The sequence below is a fragment of the Alosa pseudoharengus genome, unplaced genomic scaffold (assembly GCF_046254945.1).
Source record: "Alosa pseudoharengus isolate Yale_2024_CS ecotype anadromous, Long Island Sound unplaced genomic scaffold, YU_APseudo_1.1 YU_APseudo_1.1_scf_20, whole genome shotgun sequence".
NCBI lineage: Eukaryota > Metazoa > Chordata > Actinopteri > Clupeiformes > Clupeidae > Alosa > Alosa pseudoharengus.
In genome coordinates, this window is record NW_027468664.1 from 7,881,147 (window position 1) to 7,908,726 (window position 27,580).

Sequence of the window (27,580 nt, forward strand, 5' to 3'; positions counted from 1 at the left end):
ATGAAGTATATCTGGTAAAAAAATATATAAACAGCATCCTATATCAATGATTGAACTGACAAGAAGCAAACTTCGCAACAGTGGAATCAACTGTAACATAGCACAGTGTTTCTTAACTGTTGGGTCGGGAACCAAAAGTAAGTCGCGGAACCGTTCTGGGTGGGTCGCAGAGCCTGTGGTTAAAATTAAATTAAAAAAATCAGCAATTTAAAATGCTACCTTATCAGATCTAATATTGGACCTTTATTTTGCTCAACTTTATTCGTAGCCTACATATCAGTCATTGCCATGGACATAGACAATGTTTATGTGACAGGTCATGTTAGACATCATTTTTATTGTAAACGCAAGTAGGCTGCTACTCTGAATATTTGAAGTTGTCTATAGTAGGCTCGGATATGGATTCACTTAAACTGAAGACAAAATAGGACAGAAACCCCATTGTGTGGTGTGCAGTAGATGGCTGGCACATGAGAGCATGAAACCATCAAAACAAAAATGCCACATGGAAACAAGGCACCCCTGTCAAAGTCACCTGTCGAGTTTGAAAGGTGACATCAAGAGTTGAAGACTTCACAAATGTAGGCTAATGCCAAACATCCGCATGTTCCAAATAAGTAGGCCTACAGGCACTTCGCTTGTCGTACCATGTAACTCACATATCCATTGGCTTGAATGCTAAAAAATATATATATGGGTCGCAACTTTATGAACATGGGAAGTTGTGGGTCCCAAAGCGAGACCAGTTGAGAACCACTGACATGGCAGACCCACCATCATTTCCATAACCAATGAATGTAGAACGACAAATTTAACTGGTCGGCCTCTTTTTAAACTGAACTGCATGCCTATTGCCTACATAAATGACTGGCAACATGGGGGACAGACAATATCCTGTAAGGTGTCCCGATATACAGAATTAATTAACTTGGTGGAGAAAACTCTTTCTGCATCGGGGAGGTCTTTGCGTCCGTCTCCTCCATTATTTCTGCATACCTCGGCGGATGTTATCCCTGGCATAAATCCTCACGTCAAATCCATTAAGTGGATACTGTCCTGTAGTGAGAATAAACATCAGCTATTAGGTACTCAAGGTCATGGGGTCCATGCCCTAATGTTCTCCCTCAGTATCTTATCTGTATCATTTTCACATTTTAGTCTTGACTTTACACACCTGACAATTCAAGCTCCTGAAGTTAGTTACTTTTTATTTTTATTTTTTTAACTTTCAATGTTCTAAGGGGATGATGAAACAGAAAAGACAGATGCTTTTAACTTGTCTATAGGGTGACATTAAATTGGCGGCGCAAAAAAATTGGGATTACAACCCATGTTGACCATTTTGGCTCCCTCAGTTGACTTCTTTATTCATTTCTTCCAACTTCAGAGGGGATTGCAAAAGAGAAAAGTTGTATCTAACACTTACGTTGGACACTATGTGGCAATACTGCAAGAAAAAGGAAAAATGGGTTTACATTTTACGCTGTCCTTCCAAAAGGGTAATAAAATTAGTACTTGTATGGACAATCGCTACTAGGTCAACTTTAGAGCTGAATATAGGGAATTGCCCAAGGGATATCATTGGGCACCCACCCTATTCTTATGGAGTAACCCCTAGGCAACAAGAAACAACAAATTAAAAAAAAACTTAAACCAACAAAACCAGGTTCACCTAGGGATTCCCTTTGGCTCCTAGCCTAGAAATCTAGACGCACCCTAGCGGCAGCAAATAATGTGGGTCTGGCTCGTCAGGCTATTTGGCTCCCAGACTATGATAAGCATATCTTATTGTAATGGTTAGTATATTTAACTGAGTGATGAAATGTTGGCTTATTAGAGAAAAAATTACAGATTTTTCTTAAGTAGCATATTTAGGCCTATTTGAAATACTCTAAATACAATCCCTCAAAGTATTTTGTTACAAACTAGCCTACATTAGATTTGTTCCAATCCTGCAAAATACAAATTACAAAATAGTAATAAAATAAGTATTTAAAATACATATAATTTAAATACTGCCCATGTATGAGCCTAAGTAGAGAGGAGAAGGAAGCTAAGAGACTTGACTTAAATGTTCAGGCAAAGCTTTGGACAGCTACATCACGTCATTGATGATACGGATCAGGAAGGACCCTATACTTCACACGTGCCATCACTGGCGTGTAAACAGAAAGCTACTACAATCAGCATACTGATAAGGTCTTTCCATTTATATGTATAACGTATATGTAATTTAAATATCTGGTTTAATAAAATATAATGAGTTCGCAAATAACTTGCGTTGGGTGGGTGAAAAGAGGAGTCGCAAAGGAAACACCCGATAAGGTAAGCAGTTAACGTTGTCAACAGTCTGCAAACGTATACTTTTGGAACCCATAAGTTACATACAAGGATTATATAAGGCGATGTTGTCATGCTTTTAGTATCGGGTGTGATGCACTCATTTGTAAGAAAATAAATATTGTATTGTTATAACATTCCTATCCTATTCTTAAATTATAATTTTTCAGGTGGAGCTGAGCAAAGAGGAGCTACAACGTATAATAGCTGAAGCTAAAGACGAACTGGCGTAAGTGTTTTGCATTTCAAATGGAGACATGGGAGTTCATTCTTGGCACTGCAGGTTAATGATGCTACAGACACTCTTCTCTGCATTGCCATCTTGTCTGGACAAAGTATTTTCACAAGACCCACTTATTCTAAACCCCATGACCCATTGCTCACTAACAGTAGGCTATCTGTAATACAAGTGGTGTAAATCTAGAGATGCTATGATTTAGTACCAGTCATTCCTATCTGCCTTTTCATCCACAGCTAAAAAGGCTTTCTACCTAGAATTAGATAGATGTTGAGAATGCCACAGTGTCTTCCTCAAGCCATCTTCTATCGCCACCAACTACATTTATTGTCCACCGATGACATTTTTCACTGAAAGTTGCTGAGATTAGTGCCAAATTGAACTTTCACTACTCTTAATGAGGAATACGTTCTAAGTGAAGTTTTCCAACAACATGCCACTCTTCTGCAATCCATCAAATCCACTATTTTGCCGGCAGTCATGCATGTTATTCATTTGTCGCTCAGCTCTGGATAAGTTTTCTTTCCTTTTAAACACGCAAGGGTTACACCTCAGCTCAAGAAAAGTACATTCAATTCAGCTGATGTTAAGAATTATTGACCTGTCTCCCTTCCCCCCTTCTTGTCAAAAGTTCTTGAGAAAGTGGTGTTCAAATATATTTCTGATTTCCTATTTCCTATCTAACAACCTATTCGACCCTAAGCAGTATGGTTTCAAGAAGCGTCATTCAACCGATGCTGCTTTTTTATCTGTTACTGAAGCATTGAAATTTGCCTCTGCTCAGTCCTCAGTTTTCCTTGAAACTTATCTACAGCCTTTGACACTATGAACCATGACATTCTCCTCGGTACTTTATCTGAGCGAGGAATTTCTGGGAAAGCTCTTAATTGCTTGCATCCTCCCTCAAAGAATGTAGGATTGTGACTTGGGTGTCACAATTGATGACTGACTAAATTTAGCAGGTAGCCTGAGTCACAAAGTTATGTTGGTTTATCCTATAGGCTACAATATTCAGAAGATCAGATCTTATAATCTAACACAATATGCCACACAACTTCTTGTGTAGGCTATGGTTCTTTCCAAACTGGACAATTGCAATGCATTGTGAGCTGGCCTACCTGCTTGTGTAGTGATACTGTCACAGAGTCAAACAAGTGTTGGCTACTCATTGCAGTGAATGGGTGCGAGTTTGATAGTGTATTTTGCCAACAGTGCATGCGCACTGTGGCCAGAGCTGAGTCAGGCCGAAGTTAATTAATAAAAGATACATAGATAGATCAGAATTTAACACTGGTTGCATGTGATTGGTTTATTCAAATTCACTTCACCGGAGAGGTCTTGCCCATTTCAGATTCCCTGCCTTGATATAGCTTCCCGCTACCTATATCGCCACCAAAATCGGGCCCAATATGTATTAAGTGCATTGAATAAGTCAATCCATTGTGTTGTGGTTGGGATGGTTTTGTGGTTGGATGTGTGTTGTCGTGGTGATTCATCTTTGCCTTTGTGCTTGTTTGTTCTTCCTCCCTCCTTCCCTTGGCCTGGGCTGTAGGGCGGGTGATGATGGCAGTGAAGAGGATGAAGGCATGGGTAGTGGGGACTTGAGTGAGGAGGCGGAGGCTCAACCCCATGAGGAAGAACAGGTTGGAAATGGAGCTGAAAAGGAGGACAAGGATGAACTGGCAGAGTATGAACTTGACAAATATGATGAGGAAGATATTGGTAACTCCCTTATTTTGTTTTCCACAAATGATTAATGCTGTATGTATACGTTAATGTGCTTGACTTGGTCTTGTTGGTTACTGATGTTTTCTGTGATTTCTCCTGTTCCAGTAACAGCCAACCTTGGTGATAGTCTAGCTGGTCTCACTGTGTATGGCACCAATGAGCAGGACCCCTACATCACCATCAAAGACACAGTAAGTTCAAGATAGGAGCCATTGAGTACCATTCTGCAGTTACATATCGTAGAACTATACTTAACCATTTTTTGTGTGTGTGTGTGCCTCAGGATCAGTACGAGAGGGAGGACTTTCAGATCAAACCTAGTGACAACCTGATCTTGGCAGGCAAAGCTGAAAAGGACTGCTGTAACCTGGAAATTTACCGTAAGCAAAACATGATGTAAAAATGTAGTGTTGTAGTTCTGTGCCAAATTTCAATGCCTTTTAGGTGGATAAAAGGATACAACACACACTTGGACAACTCTTGAAACAATAGAATGCACTATTACAACACAAACTCAACTAGCAATAATATTTTTCATTGTTTATATATTTATTGGCTGCCCATTTTTTGTTATGTATGTTACTCCACACAGTTTACAACGCAGAAGAGAATTCCTTGTATGTTCATCATGACATCCTTTTACCGGCTTACCCGTTGTGTGTGGAGTGGCTCAACTTTGACCCCAACCCTGAAGAAACATTAGGTGAGTTGATGAAGATTAAACTTTAGTTTGAGTTTGAGTTCCGTGCATACATTTCAGATTTACAACACAGAACAGTCATGTTGACATGTTGGAGCGATTTTATTGTAGCATATTTATAATGCTTTGCATGACATGGACATTTTTGTCCTCTTTCTATTCTTTTATACTTTTCATATTCTTTCAGCAAACTATGCAGCCATAGGTAACATGACTCCAGTGATTGATGTGTGGGATCTGGATGTGGTGGATTGCTTAGAGCCAGCATTCACTCTGGGAGGCAAAAAGGCCAAGAAGAAGAAAAAGAAAGGCAAAAAGGTGAACTTTACACTGGCATATTTGTAGAACTTTTAAAAATGTAATTAGTTGAGTTGAGCTCTTCCTCGACGTACATCGACGTACTCCTAACTAAAACAAACTTAATTTTCAACATCATGGAACATCTCTAATTGAAATAGCATTAGACGGAACACTTTAACACACAGCTCCTTGCAGATTGATATGTTTGGGTGCATAATGCTGTTTTGCAGGCTGCTGCAGCTGCAGAACCAGTTGAAGGACACACTGATGCAGTTCTAGATATTTCCTGGAACAAACTTGTTCGGTGAGATCTCTCAACTAGTCATCCTTTGTTGTTTCAATTCCCTGACTGAAAGGTCAGGTTACCTACACGTCACATGTTACCCACACGTCACATGTTACCCACACGTCACATGTTATCCACATGTATTTTGTCACCAACAGGAATGTATTGGCAAGTGGATCAGCCGATGAATCTGTAATCTTGTGGGATCTGACCCAGGGGAAGCCAGCCACAACATTAAGAAAACACACAGATAAGGTAAAGGCTTCACACTTGGAGGCCATTTCGTTGGTCACACTTTACCTCGACAGTCTACCCACAGACTATCTGCAGATGCCTAGATTATCAACCAACATCTCTCTACACTCTGTCAACTACAATTTATGGTTGAGGTTTACATAATTAACTTGAAGCCTCTGTAGGACTATCCAAGTGAAGTGTTACCAATTCATTGATCGGTACATAATATGTACAAAGAAGGTGGCCATGCCATCTGGTTGTTGAGTTTAATTTGTTTATTTGTTCATACGGTTCCAGGTTCAGACTTTGAAATTCCACCCTTTTGAGGCTCAGACCCTTATATCTGGATCCTATGACAGGTTGGTTATCAAAAGAGGAAAAACCTTTTACATATAGTTTTGCATATAAATTTAAATATTTTGACCAGTATAGTGTGAAATGCTGCTGTGGAGTTTTACCTGCCCTCCCATTCCCTTCTCACAGGTCTGCTGTTTTGTACGATTGCCGAAGCCCTGACGACAGCCATCGCACCTGGAGGTTTAGTGGGCAGGTCGAGCGACTTGTATGGAATCACTTTTCTCCTTTCAACTTCCTGGTGAGCAAGCCCTCTTTACCGCTGTCAGTCTATATTGAGCCTCTTCAAGTGTTCCAGAATGCACTGCTTTCTTTAGTTAGCAGAGCATATTAGTATAGGGTTTGCGTTGTCATGCTGTTGGTTGCAACTGACGTCTGCACACTTTACTATAGGTTATCCTCCATGTAATATACTGTGTGACATGTATTTTACTGTTGTTTGTTTGTCAGGCAAGCACAGAAGATGGCTTTGTGTACTGTCTAGACGCACGCTCTGATAAGCCAGTGTTCACACTCCGAGCTCATGACGGTGAAGTCTCAGGTGAGTGGGAGGCTTCATTACTGTTATGTGGAGGTCATAGAAGTAAGTGCACTGAATTGTGTCTGAACTCCTTGCACACTGCAGTGTAATTGCACTTGAATCAGAGGAGTACAGTAAGTGACGGACGCTCCTTGAAAACGACTGATCTGATAAGACTGACGTTATCTACAACAGGTATGGACCTGAGCAGTCAAGTCAAAGGATGCCTGGTCACCTCATCAGCTGACAAGCATGTGAAGATCTGGGACATTCTTGGGAACAAACCCAATCTTGTTCATTCCCGGGACATGAAAATGGTTTGTGTCCCCATATCTGAAAATTATATGAGTTATGTTACTTGGTGATAAAACAACAGGGTGCTTGATCCGGTCTGGAAATGTATAGAATTATGAAATTATATCTTCCAGACTCTGAGAAAAATGGATATTTGAGTGAAAGTGTTTTTAAAAACACCGGTAGTTTGCTCATAGTAATACATACACAAAAAAGCTGACGATGTGCAATCAATATCAAAGCTTATAGTTCAAAATCCCAGCAAAAATACACACATATTCTACAAAAAAAAAAAAAAAGTTGCGACCATAAAGAACAAATAATCAGTTTTAAGAAAATAGCAAGAACCCTGAGTGAATGCTACACTATATATCACAAACATGCTATTTGTTTGTGTTATCTGTTATCATGTTATCTGTGTCTTGATTGTGGCCTACTGTTTAAATTGTTTTTCACCATAGGGAGTGCTATTTTGTGCGGCCTGTAGTCCCGACCAACCCTTCCACTATGCATTTGGTGGACAGAAAGATGGCCTTCGCGTTTGGGACATAAGTGATGTTGCAGCAGGTATGGTGAAGCTTTATTGTGTAGCCTGCTATTCTAATCTCATATACGTTTTTCATTCAGTGAATTTCTCAGCATAGTCTTGTAGCTGACTGTTCAGTGTTGCTTTTGTACAATGCTTTTTAAAATGCTTTTGTACAATCCAACAACCATTTGTGAAAGCGAAACCAAATGACAGACTATCCATCTTTAAAGATATATTTTGTAGTACCTGCCATGGTGTTAGAAGATGTTCTCATTCAGTTAGTCAAGCATCTGTTCAATGAGGACATTTTCTTTTGAATACTTAATGGTAGTTTATCTGGCCTCCCCATCCACCCCTGTAGTGTACCAGTGTTTGATATAGCGGTGTAGCTAGAAAGAAATGAAGTATGATCGTGTTTGATCCCTTATTTATATTTATGATGTATACTCCTCTTTCAGTGACTGAAGTATTTGGAAACAGGGAGAGGTTAGTGGCAAACACCTCTGAGGCTTCCAGCAGCATGGATGTCTCCTAACTCCTCAAGCTGCTCATCTGATCCAGCGATACACAAATAAATCTATTTAAGAGCAAGAGACTTGTACGTGGGACAACAAACAAAGGACCTTTCGCTGGACTATATGGACCGACTTATTATACTAATAACCACACTGCTCTGTGTTGATGATGGGACGTGAGAAAGAAAAGAAGACTTATAAAAATTTGATCTGGACAGATATAGCAGTGGTGTCTTACATGGACACCATTCAGTGAATCTCAATGTCTAAGAATGGCCTGCATATGGTCTGCCAGTTTACAGTCCCAGTGTTGAATATAATAATGGATTATATTACCTAATGTCTAATAGGTTAACAAAGCCTAGTACCATTGTGTATTTGTACAATTTATTGACAACCAGATTAGTGTATCTAGTGCACATTTCACTGTCAAACAATAATTTGAGAAATAAAATCAATGTAAGATTTAATCAACCTTTTTTATGCATAATTTCTTGCTATACAATTTTAAGGAAATTCCCAAGTATTTAAAAAGAGCTGCTCTTAAGGGAAGCAAAAGTACTTAGCTTTGCTAAGACCTCAAGTTGTATCTAGGCAATGGTGCAGCGATCCGACAATCTGCACTGAGGGTAGTCTGGCCAGTATACCCGGTTGTCTGTCCCATAGATGTAGAAGCCTCCAGTCTCGCCTTTCCAGTAGTACTGAGCAAATGTGACCGGTATGGCCTTTAGGAGATGCCTCTGCTGGATGACCTTACAGTGCGGCCACCTTCGATGGGATGCCTCTACCATCTGCTGTGAGACGTCGTTCACCTCTGGCACTGAAAACTGTGACAGAGGCCTCACTGTGGTCCCTATGCTGGCGTGGACCACGTCCCCAGCCGCCTTCAGCAGCTTCTTCTCCGGCACCCCACAACCGGTCAGCAGCCGATTCTCCATATGGGTCCGGTACTCCACCCTCAATTCCTTGAAGTAGCACAGGCGTCCTTTGCCCACGCACATTTTGCAGCACACTCGACCCAGCGCCATGCAAGCTGCACAGGAAACCTGCCGCTTCCCCTGACAGTGGCTACATTGCTTGGACTGTGGTCCCTGATGTACCTTACACATGGCACATGGTTTTTGGCCTACTCCACCACAACGAGAGCATGTCACCCACTGCTGTTCCTGGCAATATTGGCAACCCCTGTGCTGGTCTGTGTTGATCAGGCGGTAGTGGCACACCTGGTTACTAAACATCTTGACAGGCGAGACGGCTATCTTCCAGGGTCGAGGTTCTTGGTTGTTGGTGTTGCTGGATTGAGGGAGGTCTTTTATTTGAGGCTCGAATCGCATGCAGACTGACCTGTGCTCCGTGAATGTCTCAAGGAAATAGAAGAAGATGACGTCATTGTTTGTGGATGTCACCATGAACTCTTTAGCAGGTCCGCTGGAGAGGAATGTCTTGGTCTTCACCCAGGCAAGAACAATATCAGTTATGTCTGCATCTGACAAAAGAGTCAGATTCAAAGGGTGGTAAATTTCAGATGGCCGATGCGTCCTATGGTTCCTATCCTGCTCTCTTGCAGGACCTGGAGGAGGCACAGTGGTGTACTGAGACGGGGCCAGGATTACATCACATCGGTAGGCTGGGGGATTATCTTCTGACATTTTCTATGGAGGCGTAAAATTGGCAGCAACCATATTTAATGCTGATTTATGATGAGATGGCAAAGAATTCCCTGGTGTGTTCTATGTATGTGATGTCATAGGAATCTCTATGGAATTTCTTAGGGTTCTGGAAGGTGCTCAACATTGATTATGATGTTTAGGTTTAGTTTGTTTCAGGGCTATTTGCTGAATGAACAGCCTATGTGATTTTGTTTACATAGTGCAGTAAAGACCTTCAAGTATGTGGTTTAGTGACAAACCTGGGTAAGTTAATTCAGTGTAAGTGGTAAACCTAATAAAAGCTGTATGGCTTCATTCACCTAATATAACAATGCCATACATGGCTCTTGTTGTAGGAGGTTTACCACTAACTGAGTTGACTTACCCAGGCTTGGAATACCCCCCTGTTTTAATTTCACAAATAAAACCATTACCTTTCACAAAGGGGTTGGATTGTAACATGTTTGATTAGCATCTTTTACGTTTTTGTAAAATGTTCTGAGAATCCTACTTTTTTTGAGGTTGATACTAAAGTAAACTAGATGTACCGCAGAGCGGTACAAAATATGACCGCCGCCCAGTCCAGCACATTTTTTCCACAAAAAGAAATCACGCTGAAAGGCCTATATGATTCTAACTGTCTCACTAAATTGCATTATCCACACTCAATTCTCACTGGTATCTGCTAGACAACAAGTACCAAAACATAATTAGTTCATAGATTTCACATGTAAAATTAGTTTTATACAACCCCACCTCCATCTTGCCTGTTCATAATTCTGAGAAATTCTTGATTGTTTGTGTTATGTTTATGTTATGTGTGTGGGTGTGTGTGGGTGTGTGTGTGTGTGTGTGTGTGTGTGTGTGTGTGCGTGCTTGTGTGTGTGCCTGCGTATGTGCCTGTGCATGCAAGGGTACATATGTCTACTGTGTGAGTATGTGTCATACGTATGATTACTGTGAATGTATGTGTGTGTGTGTGTGTGTGTATCTGTTTGTGCACATGTGTGCACATGAAATGGGTTAACATGACCCCTGGAGGCAAACATACAGAAAAAAATGGTCATCCTAGGCCCTACAGTTCTCAAGATATTCACAGAGAACTGTGTCTGCCCTACCCTCCTTTCGGGGGGTCCAGTCCAGCGGGGGGGCTACAGATCAAAACGAAAAATGACGGTTCCATGCTATCCATGTGGGGGTACATGCCCACTAAGTTTTGTGTACCCCGGTCTTTCAGTGTCCCGGGAATCCTTGTTGGTGTACGTCACTAAATGTACACATAAATTATTTTATTGTAAGGCCCCCCATGAACGAAAGTACACAAAACTTGGCATGCATTCGGAGGGTGTCATAATGATCCTACACTTTTAATTTCGTGCAGTTTTGACCTTGTCAGCCAGAGATATTGTGATGAAAACACCTAATTTTTTGCTTTTTAATTTTTAACTAGGTGGCGCTATACATGAAATAAGTGGTAATGGGATGGGTTGACATGCCCCCTTAAGACCAACATACATAAAAAAGGTGGACCTCCTAGGCCCTACGGTTCTCGAGATATTCCCAGAAAACTGTCTCCGGCCACCTACAGGCCAGTTGGTGTATAGTGACATAAATTAATTTATTGTGTGGCCCCCATGAACGGAATTCCACAAAATTTGGCGTGCATACAGAGGGTGTCATAATGATCATACACTTCCAATTTCGTGCAGTTTTGACTATGTTAGGTCACAGATACCTTCAATTACAACACCTCATTACAACACCTCATTTTTACATGTTTAACTAGGTGGCGCTATACATGAAATGAGTGGTTATGGAATGGGTTGACATGGCCCCTTGAGATCAACATACAAAAAAAAAGTGGTCCTCCTAAACCCTACGGTTTTCGAGATATTCACAGAAAACTGTGTCTGCCCTACCCTCCTTTCGGGGGGTTCAGTCCAGCGGGGGGGCTACAGATCAAAACGAAAAACGATGGTTCCATGCTATCCATGTGGGGTTACATGCCCACCAAGTTTCGTGTACCCCGGTCTTTCAGTGTCCCGGGACTCATTGACGGAAATTTGGGCATGCGAAAAAAAAAAAAAAAGACGAGTTAAAGGGACCGGACTATATTAGGCCTGACTTACACACGGAAATATTTCGTTGCAACACCGTTGCGTCAAGAAGCATGGCGGCGATCTTGGGTCAAGGAACGCTTAGCATATTAAAATGTTTATGTCCACGGTTTTCGAGTCGATCAAATGTGTTATGTATAAATGGTAAGTGTAATGCTGGCTATAGACTTTGACAACCATTATATATGAAGTACGAAGACCTTGTCAGTAGATTGAACAAATGCTGATGCTAACTGATGAACTTGGAGTAAAAGGAGGCTAGCTAGCTAGGTTAATGTTGTCTTTGACATGTTCCTTTGATCCTTGACGTGTGCGACATGCATGATCACATTAATTACACACTGTGTCTCCCTAAGGTATTAACGTTTATACCAGTCATGCCAAATCCACAGTTCGGGGCCCAGGGATTGACGATAGGTAAGATTTACGTTCTGTTGTAAAGTTGTATGGGTTTGCTGTCAGAATAATAAAAACAATAATAATAAGTGTAAAGGCCAACGATAGTGTTATGTCAACAAACTACGAGGAAGAAGTGTTCTGGCCCATTGGCTCTCTTAATTTCAGGCTGTATCTTAATTCTTCAGTAGCATTAAGATGTCTATTCTGAGAAGAAAAAAAGAGTATAGAACTACATGTAATTCATGCAAGTTTTGTATGCTACTCTCTGCATTCAGAATGACATATTTAGTCAGGTGTGTTTGTTCTTGAACAGCAGGAACCGGATGCACCTTTGACATGACATAAATGTGTGAGCTAGATATACAGATGACTTAGAAGCAGTCTCAATGTGTTCTGTGTTTTTCTCCACAGTAACGTGGAAATTGGTGTGACATCTGATGGCAAAACAGTTGTATGCTATCATCCCGCAGTAGAATTTCCTTATGAGTTAAGCCAGGTGAGACTCATCACGTCAGTCTATACTCTATAAATGCATAGTACCCATAAATTGAGCATAGCTGGCATAAGGATCATTTCAAACTTGTGACTTGTGTGATTTGCAAAATTTGTTTGCAATCCCTTCTCAGAAATATAGCAATAATAAATGAAGAGTTCAGACTGAAAACCCTCTAAATCCGTCTGACCATTTTCTTTTAAATGAGCATGTTCTATCTGCTCCTTAAGTTTTTGCCTACAAATAGATATTTCAGACCAGGAAGAGAATGGTATTTAGCAGGGTTTGAAGCTAAATTATTTGATTAATGTGTACTAGGGGTGTAACGGTTCATGTATTCGTATTGAACCGAAACGGTACGGGCGTCACGGTTCGGTGCATGAATTTACACGGAGAATACACGGTATAAAAATACATAAAACTCGTGTGCGGATTAATTAATGTCATGCGCAATTACTGTTAAGTAGCGAGAGTTACGGGAGTTCTTTAGCGACACCTAACGCTAATCTGTAGCCTCGCCTTAGCTCTGAAGCTCTGATTGGCGCCTATGTTTTTTTTGTCAGGTCGTCGGTCGAGTCCGTCAGTCATTAGCAGCACTAAGGTCAGACCCACAAGAGTTAGAGGATCCGCTGGTCTCTTTAAGATCGCAAGTTTGAGAACTTCAGTTACAGTAACGTTAGTACAGGCGAAAGAGTGGTGGATAAGATGAAACTGTGTGTCGGCGTTGTTCAGCAGTTGTTGGGTATGTGAGTGGAAAAAATGCTACACATATTCGAAGCCATCAGCCAGATGATGTAGGCTACCAATCACTGAAACGAGGGGAAAACACTTTCCCTGCGCTTCAGCAGCCTTTGGATACACATACAAATAGGGCCAAAACCTATGGCTTAAATTAAATGATTTCGTAATGACAGAAAGCTATGTAAATCGCGTGGTAATTACCTTTATGTTGGGGTAACTTGTAACTTCTCACATGAGGAGCTGGTAGTGTTAAGTGCATAGACAGCAAAATAAAGTGACAACGCTATAACCAGGCTAATAAACAAACCATGCTACGGTGAGTTAACGTCAAAGGGCAAAGTCACGTGACTTCTAGTTGTAGTCTGTTTATGAAATGAAAGGAGCAATTTCGTTTTTTAAAAAAAAAGGCAAAATAGTGTGATATTTTCACAGTTAGTTGGCTAGATTATTACTTTACACACAATAAAAAATTATATATTGAGGCAAATTGTAGACCCTTCCATATACAACTAAACACAGATGTTGAAGGTCTTGCTTAAGTGGATTTTTAAAAATAATTTTTCTATGTAATTTGCACTTTCAGAAATAAGAGATGCTGTAGGCCTATTTTCAGTTTTATAGCTGATTGTCTTATTTTGTTTACAAGTTATAGATGGAGTCTGGGTAATTATTGTACTGTTTAGCCTACATCTTACACACTTCAGGCTGTTGCAGATAGCTCAGGGAAGAGACTGTATGACACTAGGTGGTACAGCCTGAGACATGTACAAAAAAAAAATGCTTTCTGCATTTTTGTTTTGCTTTTCCCTCCATTGTACCGAACTCGTACCGAACCGTGATGTCCGAACCGAGGTATGAACCGAACCGTGACTTCTGTGTACCGTTACACCCCTAATGTGTACTATATGGAGAGCCTTCACTCACCATTGTTGTCTTGTTTTTGACAGAGGTGGCGATTAGATAGATAGGTAGATAGATACTTTATTGATCCCCAAGGGGAAATTCAAGAAGCTTTTGCATCTGAACTCAAATATTCCACACATTTAACTCATATGCTCACAAGCTTACCTCTAACCATTGTCTGAATCTAATTCAATGGATGCTTAGAAATTTAGGTTTCTATCCTGTTTTCTGCATCAGAGAAGTTTAGTTGCAGTCTTTAATCCATCCTAACTGTTCATTACCTGATCTGGATTTTGTTTTTCCTTTTTTAATTAAGCCTATTCCTCGTCCGGACCCCATAACCAACCTACCGGAAACCCATGACCAGGTTTTAAAACAGAGACTTGGCAAAGAAAGCCTAAAGGAAAAGCAAGCTCCCACTATTGAAGAGCTTAGTAATATGTTCTACACAACAAAGCACCGCTGGTACCCAATTGGACAGTGAGTACAGATTTTGTTTTCAGTGCTCTGGAATGAACTATATTTAAAGGCATAGGCATAATTCATTATCTAAAAATGGTAGAAAAGAATGGCTTTGACTGCATCATAAACAATTCCAGCCAGTCAACACATTTATTCACTTGCAAGGAAGAGTATGTAATTTCATTGGCTGTTGAGTTCAGATGTCAGCTTTTTGCCAGATTTGCAGACTCTGACACTCCACATAACTGTAGATTGCTTTCATTTTCCTTTTTGTTCTTTTTACAGGTATCGCACGAGGCGCAGAAATAAAAATCCTCCTAAAGACAGATAATGAAGTAATATGTCTAAATATCCATGAACTCATATGTTTTGTGTAACTGTCTTGTATTTGCAAAAATAAATAAAATGTATATGTGAACTAAAGTATATTTAATGTATTATCTTGATATCATTCATGCAGCCTCTGAAATAAGTAGGTTCAGAATCAGATCAACACTTTTAAGATATATCGTTTTAAAAAAGAAACTGTGTGCAATTGGTGCATGCTACCTCTAATTATATACATATAAAAGATCATTGGGTGGCACACAAATTAATGGGTTTTTTTTTTAGTAGAGATGTTGCCTCCGTTTAGTGCTGAACGTGCAGCGGGAAATACGTTTCCCAGCCCGCTTCTGCTGGTGATGTACCATCATCACCGGAAGAGTTGTGCGTTTGCGCCGTCTCTCTAAGCTAGTTAGCTAACGTAGTGATCGGGCCACCGTACAAACCGTATTAAGACAAAATGGCAGGGTTGCCTCGGAGGATCATTAAGGTTAGTAGACATTATGTGCCATATTTTGATTTAACATGTACCACTGTTGTTAGCTTTTCCAGTGCAATGCAATTAAAAACAGGAATGGCACGTGCAAACCACTTTAGCACTAGCGTCAAGCCAATTTAGCCGTGGTAAGGGTAGCTAACGTTACTTCCGTTTGGTCAGAAATAGGTTGGGCGAAAATCCATCCTCTTTCGCTAATTATGGCGCACAAATACAATGTTGTTTGCACGATAATCACACGACAACTTCATGGGAAAACGGTTCATCTATCTGATAACGTTTAATCATTGAAATGAAGCGCCAGCTGTCCGGTATAAACACGTAACGTTAACGTTAGTTGACATTAGCAAATAAGCGCATGCTAATGCAGGAAAGGTGGCATCTCTCCAAACTAGTGTGGATCTATCATAGCCTGATAATTATACCATTTAAAATTAATGGTACCAGTTAAACTGTGTCCCTGTTTGCTATAAACGGGCATTTTAAACATTTCAAGGTAAGCTATTTCGTTTAATTGTCGGTTATAATGGCTATACCTAGCGTAAGTCCTTGCTTGTTACTTTAGGCTAGAACATGGCAGGTGTGGCTAGCTTGCTGTGTAGGTAGCCTTCCGCCCTGTCAGGCCCGGCCCGATCATGCAGTCATATCTCGGGAATGAATGAAATGCGGTGATTGATAGGTTAAACAAAGATTGTAGATAAGCGGATATGGGCTAAACATAAAGTTAAACATTCCATGATCCATGATTTTGACTTAAGCTAGCACCGAAGATTATAAACACTGGGCTGCTGCAACTCAAAACGCACCAAACGCGTAGACGGAATTGATTTGAAAACAGCCAGGTCTGTAAACCTTAGAAGCAGTTTAAGGCTGTTATCACAGTCTTTAGGTCTGTGACAGTTTTTATCCGCAACATATCGGCTGAATCAAGTTGTCGAACCAATTTTCTGCATAAATCATACATCTATTATTTTCTATGTTGAACGGTAACGTTAACTTACGCTTTTCATTTAGGAATTGTAGACTGGGGAGGCTAATGCTTTTCAACTGTAGGCCTACGTTATACTGCGACGATTAGGCTAGAAACATACACTCAGAACTTATGAGCTTTTCATCTTATGAAAAGAAACTGTAGGCCTACATTTCTAAGAATGAATTTGCTGATACAATTTCAGCAGATGGTCTAGTTTAGACTAGGAAGTGAACAACATGGAGGGGTAGGAAACAGAGCCAGAGAATATTTAACGTTAACTCGGATAGTTTGTTATCTTTCTATCCTATAAACTAGAGCAGTCTAATACAACAATCCTGCAAGCTACAATGTTTCAGTCTAGTAATTTAAGAGATGTTACAATTCAGCAGTTTGATCTATTGGAGGATGTAGGCTAGTTTGCGGTGCTTTAAAAGGACTGTACGAAACTGAAACACAAAAATGTTTGTTATTTCCTTGCTTCAATGATTGAAATGGACTGGTCGGAATAGAAACATGTCTACAATTCAACTGCATCACAAACTGCAGACAGACTCCAAAATGAACACACAGTTGAACCAATGGCTCTTTTAAAAAGGAATATTCTTAACATGAAGTTAAGATTTAATTCCTGTACTGGGGTGTTAGACTGAACTCATAAATCACATTAGTCCTTCAAAATGAACTCAGTACAAGTGGCTTTGAAGGTAGCCTAATAATTCAATTGTGAATTCCCTTAACAGAAACTGCCTAAAATATCTATTCATATTTAAGCAATGTGATTTTGGACATTGTATGGATGTACACAAATACATCTTCATGATGAGCTGATGTCTGTTCAGGAAACACAGCGCCTGCTGGCAGAGCCTGTACCAGGGATCAAAGCCGAACCAGATGAAGGGAATGCCCGCTACTTCCATGTGGTCATCGCCGGGCCCCAGGACTCCCCCTTCGAAGGGGGCACCTTCAAACTTGAACTCTTTCTGCCAGAAGAGTACCCCATGGCAGCCCCGAAAGTTCGGTTTATGACCAAAATCTACCACCCCAACGTGGACAAGCTGGGTAGAATATGTCTAGACATTTTAAAAGGTAAGTGTAAGCAGATACATTGCCTATGTATTCCCTGATGTGGATTGGCCTTTTTCATGTTTGCACCTAATCAGCACCCCACAATAGAAACACAGTCTTAGAGGCAACTCATGAATGTATGGTTTATACACACATATTACAAATGGCATTTTATATTGCTTGTGTTGGTTTGTAGCTTAACTAAGCTAGTATTTTGTGTGCCTCCCCCCCCCCCCTCTCTATCTGTCTCTGTCTCTCTCTGTCTCTCTCCCTCTCTTTCTCTTGTCCGTAGATAAATGGTCCCCAGCGCTGCAGATCCGTACAGTCCTGCTGTCCATCCAGGCTTTGCTCAGTGCTCCAAACCCAGATGACCCTCTCGCAAATGATGTGGCAGAGCAGTGGAAGAGCAATGAAGCCCAAGCCATTGAAACAGGTGTGTTTGGGAGTCCACTGCCAGAACTTTGAATTGTTTTTTCAGATTGTTGCATTTTACAACCCCAAATGAGAAAAAGTTGGGATGTTGTGTAAAATGCAAATAAAAAAGAATGTAATAATCAGCAAATATCACAAACTCATATTTAGTTGCCAAACGGACACAGACAACATATCAAATGTTGAAAATGATAAATTTCACTATTTCATGGAAAATATCTGTTCATTTTAAGTTTAATGCCAGCAACACGTTTCAGAAAAAGTTGGCAAAGGGGTACCAAATGATGGAAAACGTGTGTAATGATAAAGAAAACAAAAGGAAGAATATTTCAAAACGAATTAGGGTAATTGGCGACATGATTGGGTATGAAAAAGAGCATCCCAGAGAGGCAAGACTTTGACTTAGAAGTAAAGATGTAGGGGTATTCATATTCATCACTCTGTGGACAAATGATGAAACAATGTCATTTTAATGCTTCTTATAATGACATTGTGGAGTATTTGGGGAGTTCATCATCTACAGTACATAATATCATTAAAATATTCAGAGAATTCAGAGAAATCTTTGCGAACTAGGGATAAAGCTGAAAAACAATATTGGATGGCCATGGTTTTTTAAACCTCAGATGGCACTGCATTAAAACCCAGACCTGTTTCTGTAAAGAAAATCATTGTATAGGCTCAGGAAAACCTCATAACCATTGTCTATGAGCAGAGTTTGAGAATCAATTTAGAAATGCTAGTGTAAACTTTACCATGCAACAGACAAAATTGTATTTAGACATGATACAGAAATACTACCGTCTTATTTGGGCCTGAGCTTGTTTAAAATGGACTGAGGTAACGTGGGAAAAGGTCCTGTGGTTAGACCAATCAAAATTTGCAATTATTTTTGGAAATCATGGACTCATCTGGGCTAGAGGAGAGGGCCTATCCAAGTATCCAACCTATCCAACTTGTTTTAGTGATCAGTTCCAAGTCCAACATCTATGATGGTGTGGAGGTGCATTAGTGCCTACAGCCTGGGCATCTTCCACATCTGGAATGGCACAATCAATTCTGAATGATGTATACAGGTTTTGAGCAACATATACTGCCATCCAGGCAATGTTTTTTTTTTTTTTTTACAACAATATTTCTCCATAGAGACAGAGTTCAGGTACTAAAATGGCCTGTCTGCAGTCCAGACCTGTCAAATTAGGTGCATCATAGAATGAAAAACATGATTAAAAATACCTCATACTGTTGAGCAACTGAAATTCTCAAAACTCTAGCAACTGGTCTCCTCATTTCCTAAACATTTACATAATTTTGTTAAATGAAGAGGTGAAGCAGCACAGTTGTAAACATTCCTTGTCCTAACTTTTTTTGAAACATGTTGCTGGCATGAAATTAAAAATGATCATATATTTTCCATTAAATAGTCAACATTTTCATTTTCAACATTTGATATGTTGTGTATGTACTTTTTGCTGCTAAATATGGGTTTACAAGATTTATATATTATCACATTAGGTTTTTATTTGCATTTTACACATCCCAACTGTACATATTACACATCAAATCACAGTAAGCAAAGGAAATTAAAGATATAGTGTCATCAAATTCACTCAGTTGTGTAAGGCAATGTTACACTGGTGTTAGTCGGTAGCGTGAAGGAGTTGCATGCATGCTCACACACACACATGCACACAGGTAAATGTAAATACACGTGTCCTTTATATTCTCACATACACCACAGGAATTTTCTGTTTCTTGGTCTCACACGTGCTTAGACACTGACTGGCTCATCCTCACATACTCATGAGTGTCCTGTATCTTGACTCTTCCTCCTTTCCCTAGGTATGCATATACACATGTTTAGACCACCTTAACTTTCAATCCCTCCCCTCTTTCACTCTCCCATGTCTGCACAATTTTTTCATAAATCTTTGACGCACATTGAAACACGGCAATGTTTATTTACTAATACAAGCCAATTGTTGTGACTGACGAAATGGTTAAATCATAACTGAACTCTTCACCTCCATGCTGTGGGTCAATCGCTCCAGAGCTATTGTAATCAGACACAACATGCCCATTTTCCATTGCAGGTGGGGAGAAAACTAAAGACATGAAATACTAACCAAGAGACTGACTGTCTGTATTTGTGCAAAAGACATCAAAAAGACATCAAAAATATTTCCTATTCTTCTGTCCTACAGCTCGAACATGGACCAGGCTGTACGCTGGAAACAACATTGAAGTCTAAAATGAAAGAAAACCTGAAAAAGAAGATTTAGAGCGTGAGTGTAAAGTGCTCTCGTTCTGCCAAGATCCTACTCCTTTCTTCGTTTGCATTTAAAGGACACTGTCTCAGACAAAATGTAAAAAAAAATCATTAAGCAAAAAACTACAGAATATATATTAAGTAAGAAAAAATACAACCACACCTTTACAGACTACTGCAGACCTTTTGGTTATTTCAAGAGGCGTTAGTGAGGCATTGGTTCCTCATCCCACATTCACAGCACCCAAGGCTTATATATCGCTTGCTACACACCACACGGTTGTTTTCTGTATCTCTGTGGATGGGTCACCATATTTTGACGCCCCAGCCTTGCTTTAGGCCCACCGGTGTGGAGGTTCCAAACATGGGTTAGCGTCCTCCATTATCCCGATTAAATAACTTGAATCATGTAGGGGTAGTTGGGGTGTTGGTGCTACATTTAGGAAAAAAAAAAAAAATTGACCACTCTCTTAATGAAATGGCTGCTACCGGACAGACTTGACTACGCTCATCACAAAATGGCTGTTACTGTCTGTAGCGCTTCACCCTCAAGCTGCTCTTGTATTTGGAACCCCATTTGTAGAACTTGCAGTATAGGTAGTAACAAGGGGAAGGGATGGTTAGCTAGTGGCCTTCTGGGCAGGGTTGAAAACAGAGGGTGGGATGGGATGGGGGTGGGGGTGGGCTGTAAAAGGATGTACTTTTTACTTTGTTTTAATGTTTTTCCCCCTTACTCCCTTTCTGTGAAGCCTAGGTTCATTATACGCATGCAGTTAACCAGCTTAGAATTTGACCTTACAGACAATGCTGTGTGGGAATGTTGAGAATGATGCTTGTCCTTTTTTTTTTTTTTTTTTTAATTATTATTGTCCTTTTTTTATTGGCGCTGAGGATCCAGTCAGTGACATTGAAACTGTGTGGGGGGAGAGGCACACTGCAACACTATAGCATCAGTAACATGCCGAGGCCCCCGTAGGCTTGTGTGGCTTCTGTACGGCTCTGTCTGTCTGGGGAAACTGAAAACTGTAAATGTTATGTTTTAGTAAAATATTTTTTGTTATGCTATACTGTTTGTGCTCTTTCTTCCATTCTTATTGACTGCCATGGGATTTGGACAGGCCATACTCTAAGATTACTTTGGGTTCACATTCACAAGATGCTGACTATAATATATTCTATATATAAATATGTTTATCTTATCTTAAATATGTCTATCTTATCTTACTGCAACCGAGTTTTCCAGTTCAGTATCGCTACTTTGGGTATTAAAGAACGGTGGATGTATTCCTCCAAACTGACATTTCAAACAGTCTCGACACCTTTGCTCTCTCCACTGATTTGCTTCTGCTCTGTTGTAAGAGCAGAAAAACGCCTGGCTCCCTTTTCTCCTCGCCGCCTTCTGGATTTGGGGCATAACGTTTTCGGGCAAAATTCAGTCATGGGCAAGGTTTAAGATTTGAAAATGGATCATTATGACCGCTGATAGAGTAGCGGTCATATAGGGATTGTCAACGTTTTATTCTCTTTTTTTTTCGTTTTCTTTTTTTCGTCATCAACTTCCTGACTTTTTGGTCAACGAATCCCAGGACACCGAAACACCGGGGCACATGAAACTTGGTGGGCATGTAGTAGCCCCACTAGACTTTTACAGAAAAAAATGTTTGGTCGGGGGGCCACTACAAACCCACCCCCCACACGCACAGACACAGACACACGCATGCATGCACACACACATCCACATGCACAGACACACGTACATAAACACACACAAGGCAGTGGCTCAGGAGGTAGAGGAGTCGTCCAGAAAGTGGAAGGTTGCCGGTTTGAGCCCAACTCCTCCTGACCCTGTCGAAGTGTCCTTGAGCAAGACACTTAACCCCAGTGCTCCCGATGAGCAGGTGGGTGCATTGCAGCCTCAGCCATTGGTATGAGTGGCTGTGTGTGTGGGTGAATGTGAGGCATGACAATGTAAATCGCTTTGGGTGCTCGGAGAAGTCGATATAAAGCGCTATAGAAATGCAGTCCATTTACCACACACGCACTGACACATACACACAGGCACGCACATGTAAGCATACACAAAAGTTGCAAGAGTATGGGGTGGAGTAGGAGATGGAGACAAATTGACAAGCGTGATTTTTTGCGGGGAGGATGTAAAGGACTGAGTGGCGACCATATTTTGTACCGCTATGCGGTGCATCTGGTTATATACAGCTTTGAAAATGTCTGATAGTAATTGTCCTTGCTTTTACGTCCTGTATATTGATGTGTTTGCTTTAGCTGTATTCTGTTTGATCCGGCTGTCAGTTTTTTTCTTAAAATCGCTCCGAAAGTGATCCCCATCAATAAGGTCCTTCATATTGTTACCTTTATAGTGTACTGTGTGGACTACATTGTGATCAGAACACCTGATCTTTGTCTTTCTATGACATGGCTTTTCCTGTCTTCCTCTGCTGACTGACTGTGCTCTTAATCTTTTCTTTTTATAGGCCATGTGAGATGAGATTTGTTTTTTTGTTTTTAATTTTACAACTCTGTCTAGACGGCCAGCAACCTGAAGTCACCTCCTGTGTTGATGACACCCTGGAGGACTCAGTTTCTCAAACTAGACCGTTCTAATCTAGTTCTCTTGCTCAGTTGTGCACTGGGGTCTTCCGATCCTTTTTTCGATCCTGGTTAAACCCAGTTTACGGCCTTCTTTGAAATTATCCTTTTAAAATGATGAACTTGGTTTAGCAGACAGAATGTGTCATTTGAAGATAGGATGGGTTGCATTAAAAACTAGTCATTTCTTTATTTAATAGTCCTTAACAGTGTTTATACTGTATTCCTCATTGATGAGGTGTTAGTTTAATGGTCAAAGAAATTGTGTTTTCTTGAAAACAAGGAAATATCTATGTGATCCCAAACTTTTGAACAATGTCCAAGTCAGTCTATGCTTAGTATTTTTGGTAGCACTAGCGAAGGTCAGGGCTATGTCTGGACTGGTGAAAATGCCATTGAGGAAGTATCCTAGGCCACTGCCATTAAATCACCTGTAAGTCATAAACTTGCATTTATTTCAGTGAAATGAAATTGAGCAGACATATTTTTATGAGCTGTTCAGTAATGGAGAAATCCATCCTGCTGCTCTTTGGAATGACCCCCTCCTCCCCCCAATGCCGTCACACATGCCAGCTGGAAGGTTTGCCCAGTCTAAGATTGCTTTGAGTCACAAGATCCATAGGCAGCAAGAGCATTGGTTGTGCCGGGGAGGAGTGGCAGAGGAGTGGGTGGACTGTGCTGTATTGTATTTAATGACTTGAGTTGTTTACACATTTAGCCATGGGTTTCAGGCCATAAAGAACTTATTTTACTTTTTCTGTCCGAATCAGGATATTCACATGTCATAACAGCTTTATGCATACACAAGTGGTGCAACCTGCAGTGGGAGATAAATGTTTGTCATGGAGGAGGCTGCAACTATTAATCTATCCACAGAACGGAGCAACTGTTAGCAGGTTCTTCTTTGTGTACTTGTTGCCAAACCAGCCTTGACCAGCAGTGGTGGTGACTCATGGACACCACCTACTACCCACCCACAATGCCCCTCAGCAGATTTTTATCGACACTGGCTGTATGCCGCTGCTCATCCACAAGAGGGAGGTAGTGTGATGGTAAAGAGCCGGCCTCCACACTGTAATTTATGTGTCTTGCTTGCAAGCCTGCTGTCAGCAGAATTCCATGTGTTATTGTTTTTAGGTATAGAATGCGGATTGAGGGTGCGAAGCAACACCTTCAGCACATGTCCTGAAAATATCACTATACGTCAGTGGTCAAGCATTGGGGCAGAATGTCATCATCTCATCCATCAACCAGAGTGGTGGTGCCACCTATGACAACTAGTAATTAAATGTTAACTACCATTAAGTATTGTCAGTAAACTAGAATTTATAGCTAATAATTTCAAATTTATTCTAGATTCTGATCTCAGATCTATATGGAAAAAATCAGGGCAATTGTGTTTATGCATAGGCAAAGCTCCTGATTGGAGCATGACATGGGTGCTCTCTTGAGTTGATCTGTAAGACTACCCCATGGGAAGCAGAAACTTATTTACTGGATTGAACAATATGTCCACACATCATCAAAGTCAACCTTGCTCCTTGAGGGGGAAAAAAAGAAAATCATGAGACAGTTCTGTGGAAGCTTTTTTCTCTCGTGGTTATGTAAGGATAAAAACAGCCCATGTCCTTTCAGAAGATTTGATCTAGTGCTGATTTAACAGACTAATGGTCTAGGGTGTATCATGGCTGGGTCCAATACCAAAGTGTTTTTTTACAGGACTGCTTTCTGGTGTATAACCATATTATGACCCTGTCCCTGACATGCATATGACTCAGTGAGTCACCTCTTCTCCAGTGTTGGCCCTCCCTGTAAACAGAAGACAGACACAATGGCACTGTCACCTTATCTGGGCTCTCAACTACTCATTAACCACCAGGAAGAGGTGCCGAGGAAAGGCTGGTAATGTCATCAAAAAGGAGCAAGTGGAGTATGTGTACTGTGTTATAGAGACAAAGTGCTGTGTTGAATTGGTTACATGCTATAACTTCTTAACCTGTTGAGGAGTACGGTCACAAATATGTGATTAGAATGTTCGCGAACCGAGAGTTCCACATTATGATGTGACAATTACCCTCAGAGATTTCCCCCATAGACTGTATTAAGAACACTGAAACTATAGATCGTTTGCGTAGAATTCTAGAAGGAAACAGGAAAATAATTCACTCCTCAACTTCTTAAGGATGATACATGTAGCCAGGGATTATGGAGGATCCCAAGGATAATGTAGATGATCAAATGAATAGGAGCCTATTATTGACATTTTGAGTCAGTTTGTTATCTTAGACATGTGCTGTCATATTAGGTCATAGAAATGTAAACAATAATAACCCAGAGAGGTCGGCTCATTACACTACATTTACTGCCATAAAGATTCCCACAGCTCTAGTTGTTCCGGCCACCCCTCTCTGAGTTTGTGCTTACATGTCGTCATCAGATAATGACTTATTATGAAAATGACTCATATTAAATTCAAGTGTGACTGGGAGTTGTGCTTCATCTCTTTGGGGCTGAATGACCCAGTCAGACAACACTCTGATTCTAGAGAGGTTTGCCCTGGTGCAAGATCATATGAATTTTACATTAGATCTTACTCAGAATGCCATCATACAGACAGTTTAAAGACACTCTTATCAGAGGGAAAACCTCAGGAGGTTTTTCCTCATTAGTTATATTTTAGTTAATTATTAGTTTATTTTGTATTATAGTCAGCATGTATGTGCACTTAAGTGTCCACAGTTTGAAATCAGAACATTCTTCCTTTAATGGTGAATAGAATGGTGGTAAAAGGAGACTCCTATATAATGACAGGTCACATAAATCATTCAGACAGCAAAGCGCACTGCTTTATGAAGGCCTTACAGGTGCTTAGGGAAGATATGACTCCAGTCTTACTTAACTAGCCTGTTCGGAGGGAGGGATGGCAGCGGTGCGATCTCTACATCTGAATATTTCATTTGCCGTGCAAGCGCAGGCTATGCAGTGCCTCTCCCCCTCCTTCCCCTCTATATATAACAGCAGGAGGAGGAGAGCCTCAGCCACCACTGGGCCCGTCTGGACTTATTCTACTGCTACACATTTATGGCAACATTGTTGTGTAGGTGTGAAGAGAGCGCAAAAGTGTCCATATTCACAGGAATACCATGTTCTATACGGTGCATACGGGTCTGGTAGCCCACACAGTCAAAGTCTTCAGTTCACTCAGCTGATTGCAAGTCTAATCGGTATTAAGCACCAGGTGACGAATGGATTGCATCAGTTGTTGCAATGCTCTGATTTCTCAATTACGTGAGAGTCTTTTGTTTACTTGAACATCAGTAGAGACAGTCTGTCGGGAGCGAGTGATTAACCTGTCACAGCATGGTGTCAGATATGAGCTGCCAGAAACTGGTATCACCTATCACCATGCTGTTGATTGATTAATCACTGATCTAGACAGTGGGGAAAGATGTTTTCTACTGTGAACAATTAACCAGACTCGGAGATTAGTTAGTCACATCTAGAGTGAGTGTGGTAGTCCATTTGACAACCAATATAGGATTTAGGTATTTTGTGCCTGCACCTAGCTTGATCTTATAAGTGTCCCTCTAGTTTGGGAAGCCTTGGTAAATTTGGGTCAAGTCATTGCTCGAATATGCAGGTGAAATATGTTCAATTTAAAAAAGATTCTTATGTTGTTGAATTTTCCCAAATTGCATAACTTTGTGTTTTAACATGAGCCATGCTCAGACAAGATATTTGATAACTTCAAAAATCACATGGATAGTCACATGCATGCGTTAAAATGTAGGACGCTGCCAAAACATGTTAAATGTCAGAGATTAATTTTGCTAGGGTTTCATAACTGATCGCACTACAGGAAACAGATGAGTCCATTTTTTGTCTCTTTGTCAGAGAGAACAAGCTGAGTGCTCACTTAAAAAAAAAAAAGAGAGAGAAGACAGGATTCTGCCGCACTCTGTCTGCCCATTGCGTTCGCATGAGTGCACGGCTGGAGGAATGCTTGCCCTCTCCGCACTGGCATCTCCCATCATAGAGGGCATGCTCTGATTTATGAATGAGGTGTTGCATAACTCAGAGTGCCCAGCAGAGGAAGAAATGAGATTGCTGCAGAAGACTTTTTTTTTGGTGCCAGACCGACTAGTGCAGTGGCCAGGTCTCCCACTGACATGATTTCCTTACAGACATGTCTGTCTGATAAATGTGCACACTGATGTGTTGAAATTACTCTTAATCTGGATATTAAGTTTGTAAGCTGTCATGAGGATGTGAGGGGAACTGAATTTCAGCTGCCCTTTAATACATCACAACTGTGCCAGTGCACTGCACTTCTGTATGACTGAACATGGTTGGATCTGGACTGAACTACTTGCACAGAACATAACTTATTCAGCAAACGCTGGGTGTCAAAGTATGTATATCTGCAGAGGCATTAGCCATGGGAAAGGTCCTGTTTTATTTAGCATAATTATTCATTCATTCCATCAGTCCGTTTTTAATGGTAGGCTTTTAGAAAGTATTGTTTACAGGTGGATTTCACATCTTTTTCCCCCTGCTGTCACAGCACCTGGAGGTCAGCTAGTTCTCGTGAATATCTTTAATCTCCATGGTG

General features: G+C 40.6%; 4 protein-coding genes across 4 annotated transcripts; 3 read left to right on the plus strand and 1 right to left on the minus strand.

Annotated features, from left to right (window-relative positions):
- The first annotated feature begins 2,131 nt into the window (after window positions 1–2,131).
- On the plus strand, window positions 2,132–8,515 carry pwp1 (PWP1 homolog, endonuclein). Its single transcript, XM_076296423.1, has 15 exons — window positions 2,132–2,325; window positions 2,511–2,569; window positions 4,131–4,300; window positions 4,412–4,497; window positions 4,590–4,686; window positions 4,899–5,009; window positions 5,194–5,324; window positions 5,537–5,610; window positions 5,751–5,847; window positions 6,127–6,188; window positions 6,313–6,424; window positions 6,634–6,724; window positions 6,899–7,020; window positions 7,459–7,564; window positions 7,985–8,515. Exons 1-15 carry the CDS (start codon window positions 2,260–2,262, stop codon window positions 8,059–8,061), a joined length of 1,461 nt encoding a protein of 486 aa, XP_076152538.1. The 5' UTR covers window positions 2,132–2,259; the 3' UTR covers window positions 8,062–8,515.
- A 116-nt stretch (window positions 8,516–8,631) lies between these two features.
- On the minus strand, window positions 8,632–9,690 carry LOC143136831 (protein SSUH2 homolog). The gene has a single exon (XM_076297505.1). The coding sequence runs from the start codon at window positions 9,688–9,690 to the stop codon at window positions 8,632–8,634; it is 1,059 nt and encodes a 352-aa protein (XP_076153620.1).
- Window positions 9,691–11,840: 2,150 nt separating this feature from the next.
- On the plus strand, window positions 11,841–15,228 carry mrpl42 (mitochondrial ribosomal protein L42). Its single transcript, XM_076297289.1, has 5 exons — window positions 11,841–11,951; window positions 12,164–12,224; window positions 12,618–12,702; window positions 14,660–14,823; window positions 15,091–15,228. Exons 1-5 carry the CDS (start codon window positions 11,861–11,863, stop codon window positions 15,134–15,136), a joined length of 447 nt encoding a protein of 148 aa, XP_076153404.1. The 5' UTR covers window positions 11,841–11,860; the 3' UTR covers window positions 15,137–15,228.
- A 266-nt stretch (window positions 15,229–15,494) lies between these two features.
- ube2nb (ubiquitin-conjugating enzyme E2Nb) lies at window positions 15,495–21,429 on the plus strand. The gene is made up of 4 exons (XM_076296424.1): window positions 15,495–15,619; window positions 17,438–17,684; window positions 17,956–18,096; window positions 20,300–21,429. The coding sequence occupies exons 1-4, from the start codon at window positions 15,590–15,592 to the stop codon at window positions 20,344–20,346; spliced, it is 465 nt and encodes a 154-aa protein (XP_076152539.1). The 5' UTR covers window positions 15,495–15,589; the 3' UTR covers window positions 20,347–21,429.
- The last annotated feature ends 6,151 nt before the right edge of the window (window positions 21,430–27,580 follow it).